This window comes from Thermobia domestica, chromosome 8, assembly GCF_964235325.1.
Source record: "Thermobia domestica chromosome 8, izTheDome1.hap1.1, whole genome shotgun sequence".
NCBI lineage: Eukaryota > Metazoa > Arthropoda > Insecta > Zygentoma > Lepismatidae > Thermobia > Thermobia domestica.
The window spans coordinates 83,550,932-83,571,067 of NC_137461.1; the positions used below are offsets into that span (position 1 = coordinate 83,550,932).

The window sequence follows — 20,136 nt, forward strand, 5'->3', positions numbered from 1 at the left end:
AACCGGTTCATGGAATGATGTCGGCGCCGTGGAGCTTCGTATAGAACCCACTTCTCATCACATGTCAATACCCTGTCCAGAAATGGCTCCTTTCTCAGACGAGACAGCAAAGAAACACAGATGTCTGCTCGCATTGCCTTCTGGTCTCTAGTCAGAACATGTGCTACTCATTGACCCAACTTGTAGTGCTTCCCAAGTTGATGAACGTCCTGCCGAATGGTTTCTCCACTCACACTGAATTGTAGTCCCAGTTCCTCACATGTCTGGCGACTATTCGCATCAATTGCTGCCTGAAGAGCTTCATTCTGTACATGTGTTGGTATTCCGGCACGTGGTGCGTCTTCGAGTGTTTTGTCACCATCCTTAGACTTCTTGATCCACCGCTGCACTGTCCGTGTAGTTACGACACCCTCAGCAAAGGCCTGGCATATCTTCCGCCCCGCTGCAGCGGCGTTTGACCCCAGTTTGAACTCGTACAGCATACACGCTTTTTGACGCTCTGTGGAGGACCCATGTTCACTCTGTCCTTACGTAAGTTCACGATGTAACTGAACTGCCACAAGCAGGTATTATGTTGGATATACCCACACCAACAACTGACCTTCGCCTTATCTCCATTCTCATCCAAGTCATGGTGTGAGGGGAGGCGCGGTGGCTCAGTAGATAAGGTAGAGCGTTCACGTCCGGTGCTTGTGGTCCCTGGTTCGATCCCAGCTCGCGCCGTGTGGACTTTGTGGTGGACAAACACCGTGCTCGTGGGTCTTCTCGGGGTTCTCCCGTTTCCGCCCACTTTCTTCATTCCACCATTTCACTCATCTCTCATAATCACCGTCTCCTTTAGCCTAACCGGCATAATCGTGGGACGTAAAACTTAAAGATTTCATTTCATTTTTTTCATGGGGTGAGGGCCAATTGAACACAGACCTCCACAAATAGGTACACTTTCTTGGTTACTTTTATACCAGATTCATTGTGATTGTATCACAAATGCCAAAACTACAACATTCCGGGAACTTTTTCATTTCTCCTCGTGTGCAGTGCCTGGCAGTTATTAGTGGCGTATTAGGTGCGTTAAGTGATCTCAATAGTACATCACTGGAGGTGGAACGGAGGTGCGTGTGAAGCTAGCAGACGCAATGATACAAAATAAGATACACCTCTGAGCTATCCATGTCTATAGCGGTACTGCTTCTGTTAACATGAGATCTGGTAGATTGTTGTTGGGCAAGGTGACCAGAACTTTTACTTTCAAAAACGGGACACATACGAATCGGCGACGTGGGGGGGGGAGTGACTTGCACATTGCATTTTGGGACTCAGCAGTGTTTTCAATTTACAAAATACACAAGTAAGAATGATAACACAGCGTTTCTAACTTAAGTACTACCCAACAATACTTTTAACTACTTCAACACTCAGAATTCCCACTCAATTTGCACTTGAACCACAGAACACTCAATTCATTTGAATATTCAGAAGTTCTAGGCACGACTGAACCTTCCGAATGCGTGTTGGTACGGAAGAGTGTAGAATTAGCATTGGCCATTTATATTAACTAACTAACTAACTCTATGGCCTATGGAACCCGGAGGTTCTGACTTCTATCCTTAGCTAACTGCATCCAGTTTCTACTTTGTATTCCTATCTCTACGAGATCCATCTTAATATTGTCCTCCCATCTGCGCCTAGGTCTTCCTAATGGTCGTTTTCCGATTGGTCTTCCAGTCAAGACTTTGAAAGCGTTTCTACTTTCTTCCATTCTAGCTACATGACCCGCCCACCTAAGCCTCCTAGACTTGACGACCCTAACAATGTTGGGTGAACCATATAAATTATGTAGTTCCTCATTATGAAGTTTCCGCCATTCCCCATTCCCATTCCTCTTGGGTCCGAATATTCGTCTCAGGATCTTGTTCTCAAATACTTTCAGTCTATGTTCTTCCCTCAGAGTAACTGACCATGTTTCGCAGCCATATAGAACAACAGGCATGATTATCGTTTTATATATTTTAAGCTTCATGCTCCTCGACAGAATACGCGACGCCAAGAGATTTTGAACCGAATAGTAACACAAATTCTCTGCTTTTAGTCTACATTTAATTTCTCCGTGAATATGATTTTCGTCTGGGACACCTGGGTCATGTTTGCTTAAAAACGGGACATTAGGCGTCCCGTTTGAGAATCAGAAAAAAAACGGGACAACGGTTGAAAATAAGGGACTGTCCCGGCTAAAACGGGACGTCTGGTCATCTTGTTGTTGGGGGTTGGTACATCTGCTGTTCGTGCGGAGTCTTCTATGCGCATTAGCATAGCTTCTGTATATTCTTGTTATTTACTTATTATTTTTTTCAGGTTTAATGACAATCTCCTTCCGATGTTGTCTGTAATATATCAGATTCCCAGAAAAAAATGGAGCTAGATCCAAAGTAAGCACGAGCTAAATGTTTGGCGAAGATGCAGTTGTCTGCGAAGGTTGTAAACGCAAATTGAACACTTATCTTTATGTTATGTACGTGTGAGTTTGAATGGGTAATCTAATTAATTGACTTGAGAGTAACAACTGGTTATTAAATAAATTCCGAACTTTTACAACGTTAACTAGTTTACAATGAAAATGTTCAAATAAAGAAATTCTGAATCTGAAACCCTTCTGACCCTATACAATATGACTCCTTTCATTACAGCTAAAAATTTGATTCTTCCTTGCATATACTCGAACACATAGAAACGATCTCAATAATCAGGCTTGTATTCAAGTGGGAAACTCCTAATCCCAAACGAAATCTGTTAAGATCGGATTATTTTCTCCTAGCATTTGTCCTCACCTGGGACTGTTCGCAAATGGGAGAACATTACTTTCAGTAGCAACAATATACAAGCAAACCTTTACTCTTTTCTTCCCACCAACTTCTTAACTCCTTCAGTGTGGGTGGCGAGTTAACTCGTGTCTTCAAAACACACCTGCTGTGCGGATGGCGTATATATACGGTTTCATTTTGCTTTGGCTATTTTGTATTGCGTATGGCGAATATACTTGCCCCGACATACTCTTCTGTATGAGTAATGTTATCCCGACAATATTTAGCGAGTTTGCGCTCAGCTGGTTTCAATTGTTGCTTAATTAAAAGAAGAAGAGGAAAAAGAAAGAAATTAAAATAGAGTTTGGGCTTCGTCAAATACAGTTTTCATTCTTTGTTTTGTTTGAGAGCAGGCAGCACAGTAATGGCTTCAAAACGATATTTCAACAATGCTGACATCGAGAAAGAGTTATTAATTAGTGATTCTGATGTAAGTGATTTTGAAACAGATTTAGAATCAACATCCAAAGTTCCCCCCAAAAAACTACACTTTTTAGAGCGGTTCGCATCTGAAAATTACGCACTGAAGGGGTTAATTAATCCATGATAATATTGTAAAAAAAAAAAAAAAATAAATAAAACATATTTAATTTAAGAGAAATAATATTTGGTAAACTAGGATTCTGCGAACACAATCTCAATCTTCAAATTTTCTCTGTTGGAAAAGAACGGCGAATTGAGAAACAGTCCGAAGTGTTTTTCACTGACAGAAATGTCATTCTTCAAATAACACTTTTCTTTGAGTATGGCTTTCAAATAAACAGAAAAACATCGCATCCACTCTAGCAGATTGGAAAACCCTGTCTACCAGCTTTCAAAATTGTTTTCATTGTCAACAATGTAGCCGTATAGTAAGGAAGAAAGGTACTGAGAAAAAAAAAAAAAAAAGATTATTGTTAACGCGAAAACGGGTATTTAAGACAAACAATCCATTCAAAATCATTACCTGGGATTAGAAACGTCAGGAGCAGCCGATTGCTCTGTTGTTATTATTGGTTTTTTCTTCGTCTTCGCCAGACGAGACCTTCTGTTGAATTCATCCTCGGAACTGCTTTCTTCTTCCTGCTCGGAGCTACCTTTGGCACCTGCTACAACACAAGAAAAGCAAACAAAACATTATGTTAGGTTGTTGATGGCGAGAATCAAACAATACGAACCCAATGACCTCCATTCAGTTCAATGTTTTCTATGTCTGCTAAACCTTTACAAACAGAAAAAGAAGTGCTTTGTGGACGGAAGAATTATATTTGTATGAATAATTGCAAAGACAGTAAAGAGTAGTGGTGACAAGTTACTTACCTCTAAATAATGTTATCAAATATAATTTCGAGTTTAATGAGTTATACCGATTAGGGTTGCAATACGAAAGACCTTTTCTTTAAGGGAACATTTTTAGATTTGCCAATAATAATAATAATAATAATAATAATAATAATAATAATAATAATAATAATAATAATAATAATAATAATAATAATAATAATTATTATTATTATTATTATTATTATTATTATTATTATTATTAAGCATTCTAATAATTAGAGACTCGATGTTTAGGCACTAAAAACCTGGAAAATAGGCAGGCAAACAGGCACTAAAAATTTAAAAAAATAGGCAGTAAAATAGGCACTAAAATGTAACTTGAAGTAATGAAGATAAATACTCAATACCATTAAAAAATAGATTCAAGTCATATATAATGTTTAAAGAATATAGAAATATACTTGTTTGTTATTAATTTATTTTATTGTATATATAAAAACGAAGCTTATTATGAATTCCATATATACTGGGTGAACCTGAAAAATGTGCACATACTTTCAGAGGTGATTCTTGACATTCAAGAGGACGTTTTGTCTTTTCATGTTACGAATCACCTTCCAAAGTATGTGCACATCTATCTGTTCCGTCCCAATTGTCAAGATTCGATTTTCAATTCCAAGTTGGCACTACTGTCACTCGTATACGACACGGAATTCGATCAAATACAAAAGGACATTTTGTCTTTTTTTGATATAATTAATCACCTCCCGAAGTATGCGCATATCTTTGAAGTTCACCTTGTATATATATATATTGTAACGTACACGTGCCTGTGTTTTTAAACATAATACACGTATATATGTGTGTATTAATTACTTTATATAAATTATATATTTTCCCAATGAAGGATTATTTTGAAGAAAATGCATAGAATAGGCAACATTAGGCACTAAAGCAATTATTTAGGCAGTAAAGGTCAAAATAGGCAAAATAGACAAAATAAAATTGGCTTAAATCGAAACTATAATCCTCCATATAAACTTTAAAACTTTATTTTTGATCATATCTTTAATATTAAAGAATAGGCATTTTGCCTAACATCCGGTCTCTACTAATAATAATTATTAAGTATTCTATTTGTTGGCAAACCCTGGGACTAATAGGAATTCCCCTTGAAAATGTTTCTTCCATGCTTCTCGATCTTCAGTGTCTTCTTTTAACCTCCAATATTTTCTATTTTTCAAATCACTGGTTGTGTTCTTCCTATTCCTCATTTTCCTTCGCGCTATGTGTCTAATCCAGTTGATCTTTTGTATGAAGGATGCTGGATAAGAGCGTCCTCTCCTCTTCTGTTCGTTTTAAAACATTTACGTTTGTTACTCTCACTGTCCATATTATCTTCTCCATTTTCCTTCAACATAACATTTTAAAGTTCTCTAAGTATGTCCAAGTCTCTGAACCATACAATTCCATGTTTTATATCTATAGCACTTGACCAGTTTCTTCCTTAGTCCAACATTAAACGTGCTAGATAGGAGTGATCTTTTATTGTTGAATGTCTCTTTGGCTACCGCAGGTTCTTGTCTTGATCTCTTTGCTACAGTAAGAGTCTCACATCAAAATTCCTCCTGGGTATTTGAAATGATCGACCTCTTCAAACTCTGTTTGTTCTACTTTGATCCTTAAGAACGTGTTTCCACGGGATATTCTAATGCCTTTCGATTTTTCAATGTTGATTTTTATTTCATATTTTTCCGTGTTAACTATTCTGTTCATCATCTGCTGTAGTCCTTATCGGCTCTAGTTATAATAACCGTTACTCTGCATACTTCATCTTCTTGATGATCTCTCTCCCAATTTTGAAATCTCCACCTTCCGTTTATGCATCCTTCATTAAGCATTCACTGTAAACGTTGAATAAATGGGTTGACATACTACATCCTTAACTGACTCCTCTCCCAGTTTCTCTTTACTTCGGGTTCAACTTCACTCTTTGTCCTGTATACAGATAGTAAATAAGTCGACGGTCTCCCCAGTTGACACCGATTTTCTTTAAATATTTTCAACAGTTTGATCCAGTTGGCTCTGCTGAAAGCTTTTCTTCATTGGATGAAGCACAAACACAACTCTTCCTTTACGTGGAGAATTCGTTCTGATATTATTCTCATCAACTCAAGAGCATCTCTGGTACCTTTTCCTTTCCGGAATCCAAATTCATCTTTCTTCAATATGTCTTCTAACTTTCTTTCCAAACCTCTTATTCACAATAATATTTCCAGAGTAGTAAATGAGGGTAATGTTTATCTAATAATTTCACTTCACTTCTTGCTTTTTCTTAAGTAATGCAACTATTCTAACATCTAGGAAATCCTCCGGCCATTCTCCACTTAGGTAGATCTTATTAATAAGTGAAGTCAGTACTGCGTTGTCTCCTAATATGTTGAGTAATTGTGCTGGTATTTCCTCGTCTCTAATGGCCTTTCTCCTTTTCATGGCTTGTACTACTTCACTTTTCAGTACACTGCATCCTTCGTTTTCTTCATCTACTTCTGCTACAGTTGCAATATCTCTTGGGCTATTCTTGAGGTTATATAGCTTCTTTATGCATTCCCCCTAGATTCTAAGATTTATTTTATGGTCAGTGACTATGTGACCTTGTTGGTCTTCGATTTTCCAAAAGCGCGTATACTTTTGTTGGTTTTTCCACCCTCTTCTTGGGCTTTCTGACACAGTAGATCATATCTGCCAAGATGTGGAAGTTCCATTATTTCTTCCCATATTGCTTCCATGTACTGTATAAAGGCAACCAAGAAAGTTCCGTCGCTTTTTGTGGAAATCCGTATTCAATTGGCTCTCACACCGTAAATTGCATGCGAATAGAGATAAGACGAAGATCAGTTACTGGTGTGTGTATATATGCAACATAATACCTACTTGTGGTAGTTGAGTTACACCGTGAACCTACGTAAGGACAAAGTGAACATGGATCCTCCACAGAACGTCATAAGGGCGCGTATGCTGTACAGTTCAAACTGGGATCAAACGCCGCTGCAGCGGGGCGGAAGATATGCCAGGCCTTTGCTGAGGGTGTTGCGACTACACGGACAGTGCAGCGGTGGTTCAAGAAGTCTAAGGATAGTGACGAAACACTCGAAGACGCACCACGTGCCGGAATACCAACATGTACAAAATGAAGCTCTTCAGGCAGCAGTTGAGGCGAACAGTTGCCAGACATGTGAGGAACTGGGATTACAATTCAGTGTGCGTGGAGAAACCATTAGGCAGAACCTTCATCAACTTGGGAAGCACTACAAGTTGGGTCGATGGGTAGCACATGATCTGATTAAAGACCAGAAGGTAACGCGAGCAGACACCTGTGTTTCTTTCCTGTCTCGTCTTAGGAAGGAGCCATTTCTGGACAGGGTTTTGACATGTGATGATAGGTGGATCCTGTACAAAGCTCCACGGCGTCGTCATCATTGGTTAGCATCTCATGAACTGGTTCCAAAACAGCCGAAACCAGCACTGCACCAGGAGAAGATCCTTCTGTGTGTTTGGTGGACTGTTCGCAGCATTGTACATTGGAAACTGCTACCAACTGGTCAGAGCATCAATGCAACTCAGCAGTTGAGCCATATTCAAGAGAAACTCAAAACTTTGGAGCCAGCTCTTCTGAATCGCAACGGGGTCCTCCTGTTACAGCACAACGCTAACCCCCACATGGGTAGGATGACCCGGCACATCATTTTACGCCTTGGATGGGAAACACTATTGCATTCGCCATACTCCCTGGACATTGTACCGTCCGATTATCACTCGTTCCACTCCTTGGACAATCACCTTAGAGGATCAGTTCAAATCCCTAGGAGGTGCAAAATGAACTTGATTCCTTCTTCGCTTTACGGCCCACCAGGTTCTACCGCGATGGAATGCATGACCTTCCAGAACGTTGGAAGAAGGTTGTCGATGCTGATTGGGGACTATATTTAATCTTCCAGGTACGTCTTAGATGACATATCGATGATCGAAGATGGTAGGTGAAAAAGCGACAGAACTTCCTTGGTTACCTTTATACTTTTTTCTAACTCTGTCAATTTTTCTCCTAAATTCATTATTCAGCCTTTTGTATTCTTTGATCTCCGTAGTATTCATCCTTCTGTGTTTTTCCATCTTCTTAAGCACCTGTTCAGTTACCCATGGTCTTCTCGGCGCTCTGTCAGTTTTCCCATTGTCGTTATTGAGTGTATCTAGAAGAATGTTTAATTTCTCCCATTTTTCTTTCTTGCTCTTTACCCTATCGCTTATTGCACAAAATTTGTCTTCTGTCTCTTCTTTCAGATCATTGTCCATATTGCTTATTCATTATAAATTCCATTTTCGTTTTTTCCTCCCATTTTTCTTGATTGACTTTAACCAGGTTTGCACCTCCCTCACTAGGAGATTGTGGTCCGAATCAGTGTCCGTTCTCGATAGTGTCTTAACGTTCATTGCACTATTTCTGAAACGTTGGTTGAAATGAATTTGATAGCATCTTTTATCCTGAACATTTCCACACGTATAGCTTCTTTCTCTTTTTAAAACACATATTTGTCACCAGCAAATCATGTTACATACAGAAGTCGATCATCATCTGACTACGACGTGCGTGATGTTGGCTCAATCACTTTATTAGAATCGAAAAATTTTCGCTCCAGAAATTAGTACCGAATTAGTGCTAATTAGTGCCCGATTTTCAGAATTAATGCTGGTCTCATTGAGAAATTAAAGCACAGTAAAAGTGGCTGGGCCAACTTCACATTGACCCAATCACTTTCTCCGATTACATGACACTATTTTCTTGATTATAAAGTAATGCTCTGTTCTAGTTTAAGATTAAGGAAAAGTAAATTGAAATTACTCCTCATCTTGTTTGCTTTTGTTATTATTGTTTCCTATTCAGAGATTGCGAAGGATTTAACTCCGTTTAGACTCTTATCTATTACTTTAGAGGAACAACCATATCATTAAGAGTACAAAATCATCAAGAGTGATATCATTATATGTATTAATTATTCATTATATATTTTTCCATAATATCTTGCTTAAGGGAGTTAAAACTCCGAAACTCTCTTGCGTGTGTCACTGATAATAGTATATAAGTTTCAACGAAGTAGTGACTATGTACAGCGTAGTCCGGAAGTGGGCGTATCCCTAATTGGTTTCCTAACGGTTTTAGGTTTTATTTATTTATTTATTTATTTATTTAAGAAGAAGAACACAACAGGTTATTCTACCCAATTACAGTGTTCATATCAGAGTTACATAGAATATCTATAATATATTTGCGAAATCTATTCTGACTCATACTGTGTATATCCAGAACTTTTTTACATTTACTCAGTTTGTTGTAGACTGCACCCATCCTCCACGTTGGTGACTGTTTTGTTGCATTTGTTCGAGATTTCTTAGAATAAAAGAAATTTCCATTGCTCACACGTATGTTTCCATTGGGTACCCTGAGATGAAAGGCAGAGACCAAATCCTTACTATTTAATTTGTTATTTAATATTTTGTACAAGAATATCATGTCATTTAACACTCTTCTGTGATTGAGAGACATTGTGTTAAAATTTTCATTAAGAGAAGTTCTATTTTCATATGTGGGGAAGATGCCTGTTCTCTTGTACACCAGAAACCGCAGAAATTTATTTTGAACTCTTTCTATTCTAATAGAGTCTTTCTTCGTGTGGGGGTTCCATATAATAGACGCATATTCTAATTTTGATCTAACAAATGAAAAATATAATTTCAGTAAAACATTCGACTTATTAAATTCCCTTCCCATTCTCAAAATAAATCCAAGATTTTTGTTTGCGTCATTTACAATTTGATTTATATGATGCTCAAACGATAGTTTATCATATATTACACCCAAATCTTTGATAGTTTGTTTACCCCTTTAATTCTTTACCACCTATCTTATATTGAAATTTAACAACATTCCGTTTCTTAGTGAAGGACACGGTTTTGCATTTATCTGAATTTATGTTTAACAAGTTGCTCTTGCACCATTCATTTACTCTGTCTAGATCCTCCTGCAAACTGACACAGTCCTGTGCTGTTGTAATTCTCCTATATAATTTTAAATCGTCTGCATAGAGTAGTTTATGTGATGTTTTAATACAATTAGGAAGGTCACTAATGAATATTATAAAAAGTAACGGCCCTAAATTAGATCCTTGTGGGACTCCAGAAAATTGAATATATTCAAATGATCTACAGGATTTATAAACCACATATTGTTTTCTGTCCATCAAATATGACTTCATAAGAGCAATTAACTGATCAGAAAAGTTGAGAAATTTAAGTTTATTTACTAACAACGTGTGGTTTACCTTATCAAATGCTTTCGCAATATCTGTATAAACTACATCTATTTGATTATTACTCTCCAATGTATTCACTAGATGGTCAGTGAAGACAGCGAGATTTGTTACGGTGGATCTGCCAGGAATGAATCCATGTTGATAATCCGATATTACTGGTTTAATGTGATTTTCAATACGCTTATAAATTATGCTTTCAAATATCTTTGCAAATGAGTTTAGAATACAAACCGGCCTATAATTTTGAATTTCTTTACTGTCATTATTTTTAGGAATAGGGCAAACTTTTGTAAGTTTCCATTTTGCTGGAAACGTGCTGGTTTGGAGTATTAGGTTAAATAGCATGTGTAAAGGTAATAAGAAACTCTCTTCACAACCTTTTATTACATATGATGGTACATCATCGATACCTATCGAACACTTTGATTTTAGTTTTCTGATTGCCATTCGAATCTCGTCCACTTCTATTACCGCTATTTGCAACATATCAATTTTTTCATACAATTCAACTAATGTCGAATCATCTGTTTCAACTAGCAGTGGTGCTCCGTCTGTATACACTGATTTAAAGTAGGTTGCAAATGCGTTTACTATATCTTTATCACATGCTAACTCTTTACCATCATAACACAATACATTACCATTTAAATGTTTTGTTTTACTCTTAATAAAGTTCCAAAACGTAGATGGGTCCTCTTGTATTAAATATTCCGCTCCCTTAACGAAGTTTGTATATGCGACTTGTATATCTTTCTTAATCCTTTTTCGAAGTTCATTAAATTCGCGTTTATGTAAATCTATATTTGACTTTCCGAGTCTTATCGCTTTGCGGTGACGAGCTTTCATTTTAATTTTATTTATAATGTCTAGCGTGAACCAGCTAGGATAGTTTCCCGTGCTCTGTTTCTTTTTCGGAATGCATTTGTCAAATATATTATATAAGGTGGAATAAAACTTTTCAACAGCGCAATCAACGTCAGTATGTTCACCCAGTACCTCCCACTCTACCTTTTTCAATTCGTGATATAGTTGATTGTAGTTTGCCTTACTGAAATTATAACCCATTACTTTACTTTGACTTTTTATCTTTACCTTATTGTTCTGTTTGATTTTAATTAATAGCGCAGGGTGGTGTTTATCCTCTTTAAGTACGAGGGGTTCTTCTCTCTCAACCACTACATTATCTAAATTTGTTAATACCAAATCTAGTGTTCTACCTAAACTATTCTGAACATCATTGAATACCCACATTTGTTTGGTAACATTGCTTGGCCTTGTCTGGTAACATTGCTTGGCATTTTCTGTACACATTGCTATCCATGTTTATTTGTTTTCAGCTATTTCTGCTTGGTAACAGTTACTGCCAATTAGTAGTTTGATAAATCAGACGTTTCCTGGCCCCAGGATTGGAAGAAGTTGTGCATCTTCATCAGCTACCTTTGCCTGGCAATCAAAAGTCCCGATCTGACGACACCAGACAATGCTCTCTGGGGTTTCATAAATCAACAAGTAAGAAACACTCGATATCACACAACGCAGGAATTACGAGCAGCTGTGGAACACGCCTTCACCCTCGTGACTCCTGAGTATCTCCGTAAAACATCTGCGAGAACTTGGCGCAGAATTCAGCTGTGTTAAGACATTCATGGTGATCGTACCGATGTTTATGACTTTTAAGACTCTTGTGACTTCAAGGTAACTGTGTACAGACATTCTACCATAACTAACACTATGCTGTTGAAACTAAGGGAAGAGGGTACGCCCACTTCCGGACCACGGGCATTGTTGGTGCCGTTTCAGACATTTACTGGTACAATCTGTCTCAAAATTGATTCTAATTGGTTCATTTCTGAAATTTCGGGACATACGCTATGAGACTGCGCGACACACCAGTTGGAAACCACTAGTTTATACAGCTCTTATTTTTTGCAATACAGTGGACTTAACACGTTACGAACTTAATCTATTCTGTAACGCTGTTCGTGAACCAAAATATTAATAAACCGAATTTATTCTTCCCTTTAAAAATTAATGTAAATACAATCAATCTGTTCTAGACTAGTCACAGAAATATGGTACTATTTACTATATGTATTTTTTACATTTCATAGTATTTTCTTTAATGAAGATCATAAAATGAAAATAACATTATCGTGTCAATAATAAATAATACTAAATTAAACAAGGATGTTATAAAATAGAGGATCGTGAAGCCATACGTCACAGTTTCGCCATACCTACTTTCGGTCGCTCCGTGCCACTAAGATCGCAATATTTCGAGCCAACAATCATTGAGGAAACGAGAATAGCAAATCAGATGTGCCTACTCAGACGATGCTCCGTTGTTCTTTTGACTTCATTAAGTTCACGGGATGAAGATACGTATGGGCAGATCATTCATTTTACAAAACAAAACAGTATTAGGGCTAAAAAAAGCAAAGAAAGAAAAAAAAACGAGAAAAAGTAGTTACTCATCACAGCATTCCGACAGATGTAATTTCTGCGTTGGGTTTACCATATTCTGACATGTCATAATTTTCGGATACCCTTCCAACTAACTTATTACATAAACATTAAGACTCTCCCACAGTTCTTGTGAATTTTAATAAATAAGTCAAAGAAAATAAAGAATAAATTTGGGTGCTTAACGATTATGACCTAATAAACTGTGCACCCAAATTTGGTGTCTTATACGAAAAGATTTGAAAACAGTTATTAGTTTATTTAACATTTTGAAGACATTCCTGGCCGACATTTCATATTTTTGATGTTGTTCATTGTCTTTTGAGACGACCCGCTCGGGAGAGTAATGCTCCCGGAAGTACAGACGTGGACAAATTATTAGCAATTTTTTGAAATTCATGGAAATTTGTTGATTTGTTGTATTTCCTAAATTTTGTTGAAGAGAGTTGGTCATTTGTGAAACACTACATGACAATGTTATCACTGAGCGACATTTGTAAGTTGTTTACGAATTCTTACATGACAGGTGAGTGATGATTCATCCAGTAATCTGACGCAACATGCGGAAACGTGGTTTCTAGGCGAGGAATATTTGAATGGAGGAAAAGCCCAGGGAGCATGTGAACTCGTCTTCGGAGATAAAATTGCTGATACTGTTCAGTTAAAAGACTTTCTTGATAGGAAATTACTTGCTTGAGCAGTTACTGGTTCATTTACGAGTGTCTTGTGCTTATGTGAGGTGGTTCAAGTGTGATTTTATGTGTTTGTTTGGAAAGAATTCTTTGAATTGTTGTGAACTGTGGTTTTGGAGCAATGGGTAAGAGAAAACATATTTCGCCAAAGAAATGAGAGATAGTTCAGACTCTGTTGAACTTGAAAAGCATGTCCAAGTTCAAGATTAGCATAAACATAGGGGTCAGTGCATCGTATGTTACACGGTTTGCACAGAACTTAAGCCATGAGAATGCATTGTCACCAGAACGTAAAAGTACTTGCGGCCGAAAATCATCTTTATCAGCCTATGCAGACCGAATGCTGATAAGAAAATCAAGAAAATATCGTCAAGCTACTTCTACACAGCTACAGGGAATGCTTTTCAATGCTCATGTCCATGTTTCATCGAGAAATTTGCGTCACCGGTTGTTTGAGGGAGAGCTGAAAGCTAGGAGGTCCAGAAATAAACAAAAACTTGACTTCGGCGATGATGAAGAAATGGTGTCAGTGGGCCAGACATCACCAGGATTCGGCTGATGTATTCAGTGATGAGACTATAATTTCTGTAAAAGAGGAGAATTCCCAGTATGTGAGGAGAACTGAAGGTGAAGCTTTTAAGGCAGATTATGTAAGACAAAGTGTGAAATATCCAACAGGAATTATGGTACGGAGCTGCATTAGTGTGAAAGGAAATTGACGTTTCTATGTAGTAGAAGGAAATATGGACACATTGCAATATGAAAAAATCATCACAGAACATCTTTTGCCACAGTTGCGCGAATGGTTTCCACTTGGGGACCCGATTTTTATGCACCATGATGCGCCGTACCACAAGCTAAGACTGTTTCCAAGACTTGGAATCAGAAAGGCTTCAGAATAGTTCCGTGGTCTGGAAAGAGCAAAGATATGAATCTATAGTCTATTGTAGCTCTTCTGAAGAAACAAGTGATTGGGGAAGGATAGATTGATATTTTATTTGTCATTCGAGTGTAATAATACATCATTTAATTTATTATTTCAGTGTAATTTGATAGATTGTGAAAGTACAGGTTGCCTGTATTGTTTGTTACTAAATGAATGTTAATGTGATTTATGTAGACTTCAGTAATTTTAGTCATTAAAACATAGTCATTTGTCCACAGGTTGTATTCAGTGATGAGACTATAATTTCTGTAAAAGAGGAGAATTCCCAGTATGTGAGGAGAACTGAAGGTGAAGCTTTTAAGGCAGATTATGTAAAACAAAGTGTGAAATATCCAACAGGAATTATAGTACGGAGCTGTATTAGTGTGAAAGGAAATAGACGTTTCTATGTAGTAGAAGGAAATATGGACACATTGCAATATGAAAAAGTCATCACAGAACATCTTTTGCCACAGTTGCGCGAATGGTTTCCACTTGGGGACCCGATTTTTATGCACCATGATGCGCCGTACCACAAGCTAAGACTGTTTCCAAGACTTGGAATCAGAAAGGCTTCAGAATAGTTCCGTGGTCTGGAAAGAGCAAAGATATGAATCTATAGTGTCTATTGGAGCTCTTCTGAAGAAACTAGTTACGGAGCAGCATTCAACTTCAAGAAACCAGTTGATATAAATGGTAAATGATATATGGCACGATGATCCAGAAATAAAGAACTGTGTACGTTAATAAGCCAGATGCCAATACGAATCCAGGCATTATGTCAAGTCAAGAGTATCCATACAAGGTACTGAAATACTGTAACAGTACACAGAATATAGTGGGGTACAAAATTATTCAGATATTAAAACGTTTTACACAGGCATTCTTTCTTTAATTTGTGATTTTCTTCAATTTTCACGTGAAAATCCTAAAATTGCTAATAATTTGTCCACGTCTGTACGTTTTTTTCGCGTGCTTCTCTAGCCAGCTGTTTTATGCGCTACCCTAGCCAGCTGTTTTAAGTTTGTCACAAAATTTTTATCATGGGGGTCAAGGAGGAACAAAACGAGCGCTGCTGGGCTTCTAACCTGTTCCTCCTCCTTCTTCTACTACTACTATTACTACTACTACTACTACTACTACTACTACTACTACCACTTATCTGCATAAAAGTAAGTAAATCACTTTATTGAGTATTATTTTCATCTTATTTTTAAAAAAGTGTTATGAAAATTTAAAAAATTAGAAAAAACTCCTTGGGCCGGGTTTGAACCCACACCAAAAGCGATTTTTGTTAGTAGGACGTAGAGCTAGCACGCTTGGCCACGAGGGCCTACAACAGTAAACGTTTGATTTCTGCTATATGCAGGCTACGTGTCAAGACATGGATAACGCCAACCAATTAGAACCGTGTATTTCGTTCATACTTTCGGGAGCATTATTATCTCGAGCTAGTCCTCTTTTGAGTTATTTAGCAGGTTTGCCGACCATACGATAATTTATTGTGATATATGATAATTTAAGGCTTAATGCTATATACGATAATACCTTTGCGAAAATATTTAATATGCGATAATTTTGGAACACGTTTTCTTTTTTGCAGTTTCTGAATATGCAAATAAATTGTAGATGTGCATTAAATAATTATAAAACACACACACTGAAACTTTCGCGTTAAAATAAATCAATAATAATTTGAAAGTAGGCATATGGCAATCCTGCATCCATTCTTTAAATTTTACTACGTTCACAAAGGGCTGGAAATATTATCGTTGTTTAGAGTAGTGTTAATCATAATGCAAAAAATTATAAGGACAGCGACGCCGATTTGAAGTTTGAAACTGAAAATTAGTAGATAAGTTTATTATACAGGGTGGCCCAAAGTATATATACAGTACCGTACTGATGAGCTCAGTGCATTTGATTCATTTCTTATTGTTATCCATCAGGGAGACTTTATTTCTTTATTATTTGTTCTTAATGTGTTTTTACTTACATCTTAAGATCGGAACAGGCGAAGCAAATAAACCCATAAACTAGAATGTTATACTTGATCAATGCAGGGGTGTATACTTACTTTTGGGCCACCTTGTATATTATTGCTATGATTAGCAGTGTTTCTTTCAGAAAAAAAAAAAGTTCCCAGCGGGCACACTTAGTATTCGGAGGAACACATATTATTTTCACGTTACTATTCTATTTATTTATATTATAAACATATTATTTTGGTCTTTTCCGGGGGAAGGGGCACTCTCAGAGCTCTGGGGGTGCAGTGCCCCCAGAAACTTGTCTGGAAGAATCACTGATTATTAGTAGTATTATACTTGTTTCTACAATTACCACGTGGATAATGAATATACGATATATATACCAGGCAAACAAGAAAATTCGTGCGGTTCTTACACTTGCCGCCATTTCTTTTGGGGGTAGTAATAATTTTTGCCACCAGGGGTACCTGTATGTGACAATTTCTGAAATCTGGGGCATTGGCACGTCGGCTGACATAGAAAACAGGTCGCATTCGACAGTTCGAGATCAACTCGTATGCGCAGTGAACCATGTCTGTGTCGAAAGCAGTACTCAGGGCTTGTTTACTGTATGAGTTCAAGTTGGGCACAAAAGGTGTGGAAGCAGCAATAAAAATATGTGCATCGTTTGGAGAAGATACAATTAGTGAACGGACAGACCAAAAGTGGTTTCAGACCTTTTCGACCGGCGATGAAACACTTGAAGACAAACATCGATCAGACAAACCAAAATCTCTCGATTTGGAACAACTCAAGGCAGCAATTGAAGAGGATTCAAGTCAAACGTGTCAAGAACTCGCTCAACGATTTGGGGTAAGTGATGAAACCATTCGTGTGTGCACTTGCATGAGCTTGGAAAATCGTGAAAACTTAGTAAGTGGGTCCATCGCGTACTGACTGTTGCGAACAGTCTCCAACAACTAAACATTTGCTCTTCTTTGCTGAATAGGAACAACAACTGTCCAACTTTGGACCATGTGATGAAAAGTGGGTAATGTACGATACCGAAAAACGCTCGTACCATTGCCTATCGTCAAACGACTCCATACCTTTAAGTGCAAAACCTGCTCTTTATCAGCGGAAAGTGATGCTGTCTGTATGGTGGACTACTGCTGGGATTGTGCATTATGAGTTCTTGGAAAGTGGTAAAACCATAACCAAAGAGGTGTACTCAGCACAAATGCAAAGAGTAGCGGAACAGCTTGCATAAAAAACAACCTGCACTAGTGAATAGGAAGGGTGTTCTTGTTCACCAAGACAATGCTAGACCTCATATAGCAAAGATGACCCTGGAGGTGATTTCTTCTCTCGGCTGGGAACTTCTGCCACATCCAGCGTATTCACCAGACATTGCTTCATCACACTACCATCTTTTTGTCTATGGACAACCATATGCGCAATCGAAAATTCAAAACTCGAGAAGAGATGGAAAACGTGGTGGCGCAATTTTTTGAGTCCCAACACAAAGATTTCTTCAAAAATGGCATCTACAGGCTTGTAAAAGGATGGGAGAAGGTTGCGGAAACATAAGGTAAACGCACTTTTTTTTTTTTGGAACTTTTCTTTTTTTACTGAAACCATACGAACTTTCTTGGTTACCTGGTATATATCGATAATTTTGTCCTCTGGGGTTGGCAACTTTGGTTATTCACTAAATTTAAAAGAAAAAGAGAAAGTGGGCTTAGCTAAGAGCCAAAATGATAAATTTTATCTCTTACTTTCATCTTTGCCTTTAGAACATTATCAAAAATATATTGGAATGTATAGAAAACAATTAAACAAAAGTACTTAACACAATATCATATTAACTTTCTTATTCATTTTTCAGTAGATCTGATCTATTTTAACAATTAATTTCAACTGACTTCAAATATTGCGGATTAACTGATTCCTTCAATAAACATATACATATAGTACTGATCAAAATGGAATAATTATCGCGTAGGGAATCGCGGAACATTTTTTACATGGGAAAGGAGAGGAAGTTAACTCTCCTGTTATCGATTGATATTAAATCCAGTTACTGGAGATGATAGCGAAGAATAAACAATTATATGTCACATTGTATCGGTCTTTTTTTTATTATAGTTACATGATAACTATAATGATTTATATATATCTCATAAGGATTTAAAGGGCTATTTAGTGTTAACGAAATGTGAAGTGTGTTTTAGTGTATTTTATAGTGTTTGTGTAAGTGGTGAATTATCTATATTAATGCAAGTGTTTTGTGTTGTCTTTGTTTTTCTTAAGCGCAATTATTTTCCTAATAATTAATCTAATAAATAAGTATATTTCTATTTTATTTAATGCGTTTTGTTCCATGTGCTAATAGTACCGCAGCATGTTACGGTTTGAGTAATATTCTGGATGTCTACAAAATGTTTGAGACAGGGCATCCGAACCACGCGACACTTTGTACTTACATTAGTGCCGAAATCTGAGAACGACCAAGGGCGAGTTCTGTAATTCCATTTTGGAGATGGTCTACGACGTCTTGACGAGGTAAGGTAAGATGTTTAAAGAGTATTTAACGGTTAGACGCCGGGAACGGATCTGGGAAACGGTTACAAAGCTAGCGTACAAGGCAAAAAAGTAAGACACTTTTTAACATGATTTTTGTTTTCTTTAAAAAAGGAAAAAATGAAGTAAATTTGTTCTCGTCAGAATCAGCGTACCATGTACTGAAAAATAAAGAACCCACTGTCGACCATAGATACCAAAAATTGACCAGACATTAAAATGACTACGCAGTTTCGAGAACAAAAGTTTCTTACCTACGCTTCCTCTGCTCCAACTATTTTTATCCAATCCAGCTCTTGATTTTCGGGCTGCATACTTATTAATTTCGTGGTTCTTCTTCTCTGGAAGAATGTACTTTGGTAAACTCTAGAAATAGAACAAAGTGAGCTTTAGTTAGCCTATTGTTGTCTTATATTGACTTATCTTCTCCTTAAGCACTAATGGGTTATAAAATGAGTTTCAGCCAATAGACCACGTGAACTACAGCACTTAAGTTTATCAAAACGTATACATGTGTATTACATATTAAACTACATTAAATATTATTCATTAGTTGAGAAGCTGTAACCAAAATGGCATAGACGTAAGTCCGAATCTGCCTGTGTTAAATTGTACCAAAGTATGAAATAATTGTACTGTCACTGGTTCCCAACTTCGTTCACATGGCGCCTCCTTCGTAAACCCCGTATTTTTGCAGAAGGTAGAATGATTAGGTACTACATACAGTTTGCAGATCATATGGCGCTTATTGCGGTATCTCAAAAGGAAATAAGTAAGATGTTAGAAAACTTGATAAAGGCCTATGAAGAATATGGGATGAAAATAAATGTTAGAAAGGTAAAAAAAAAAAAAAAAAAGTAATTGGAACGAAGCCGTCGCGTCGGTGTGACATATGGAGGTAGGAAAGGAGAAAATAGAACATGTCATCGATACCTGGATAGTATTATTAATGATGATATGAAATGCGAACGTCAAAGGTGCATGAAAAGCTAAAATCAAAGATATGAATGGCAAAAGAAG

At 37.2% G+C, this 20,136-nt stretch overlaps 1 protein-coding gene across 2 annotated transcripts in view; it reads right to left on the bottom strand.

Annotated features, from left to right (window-relative positions):
• Rph (Rabphilin) overlaps nucleotides 1-20,136 on the bottom strand; it is a 689,315-nt gene that overhangs the window by 87,735 nt on the left and 581,444 nt on the right. Inside the window, exons 6-7 of one of the 2 annotated variants that reach the window (XM_081768658.1) lie at nucleotides 19,371-19,482; nucleotides 3,805-3,943 (exon numbers count right to left, since the gene is read on the bottom strand). In XM_081768658.1, coding sequence (XP_081624784.1) covers nucleotides 3,805-3,943; nucleotides 19,371-19,482 — 251 coding nt within the window. Of the gene's footprint in view, nucleotides 1-3,804; nucleotides 3,947-19,370; nucleotides 19,483-20,136 lie in introns of both variants that reach the window. The other variant, XM_081768656.1, reaches the window with a different exon arrangement.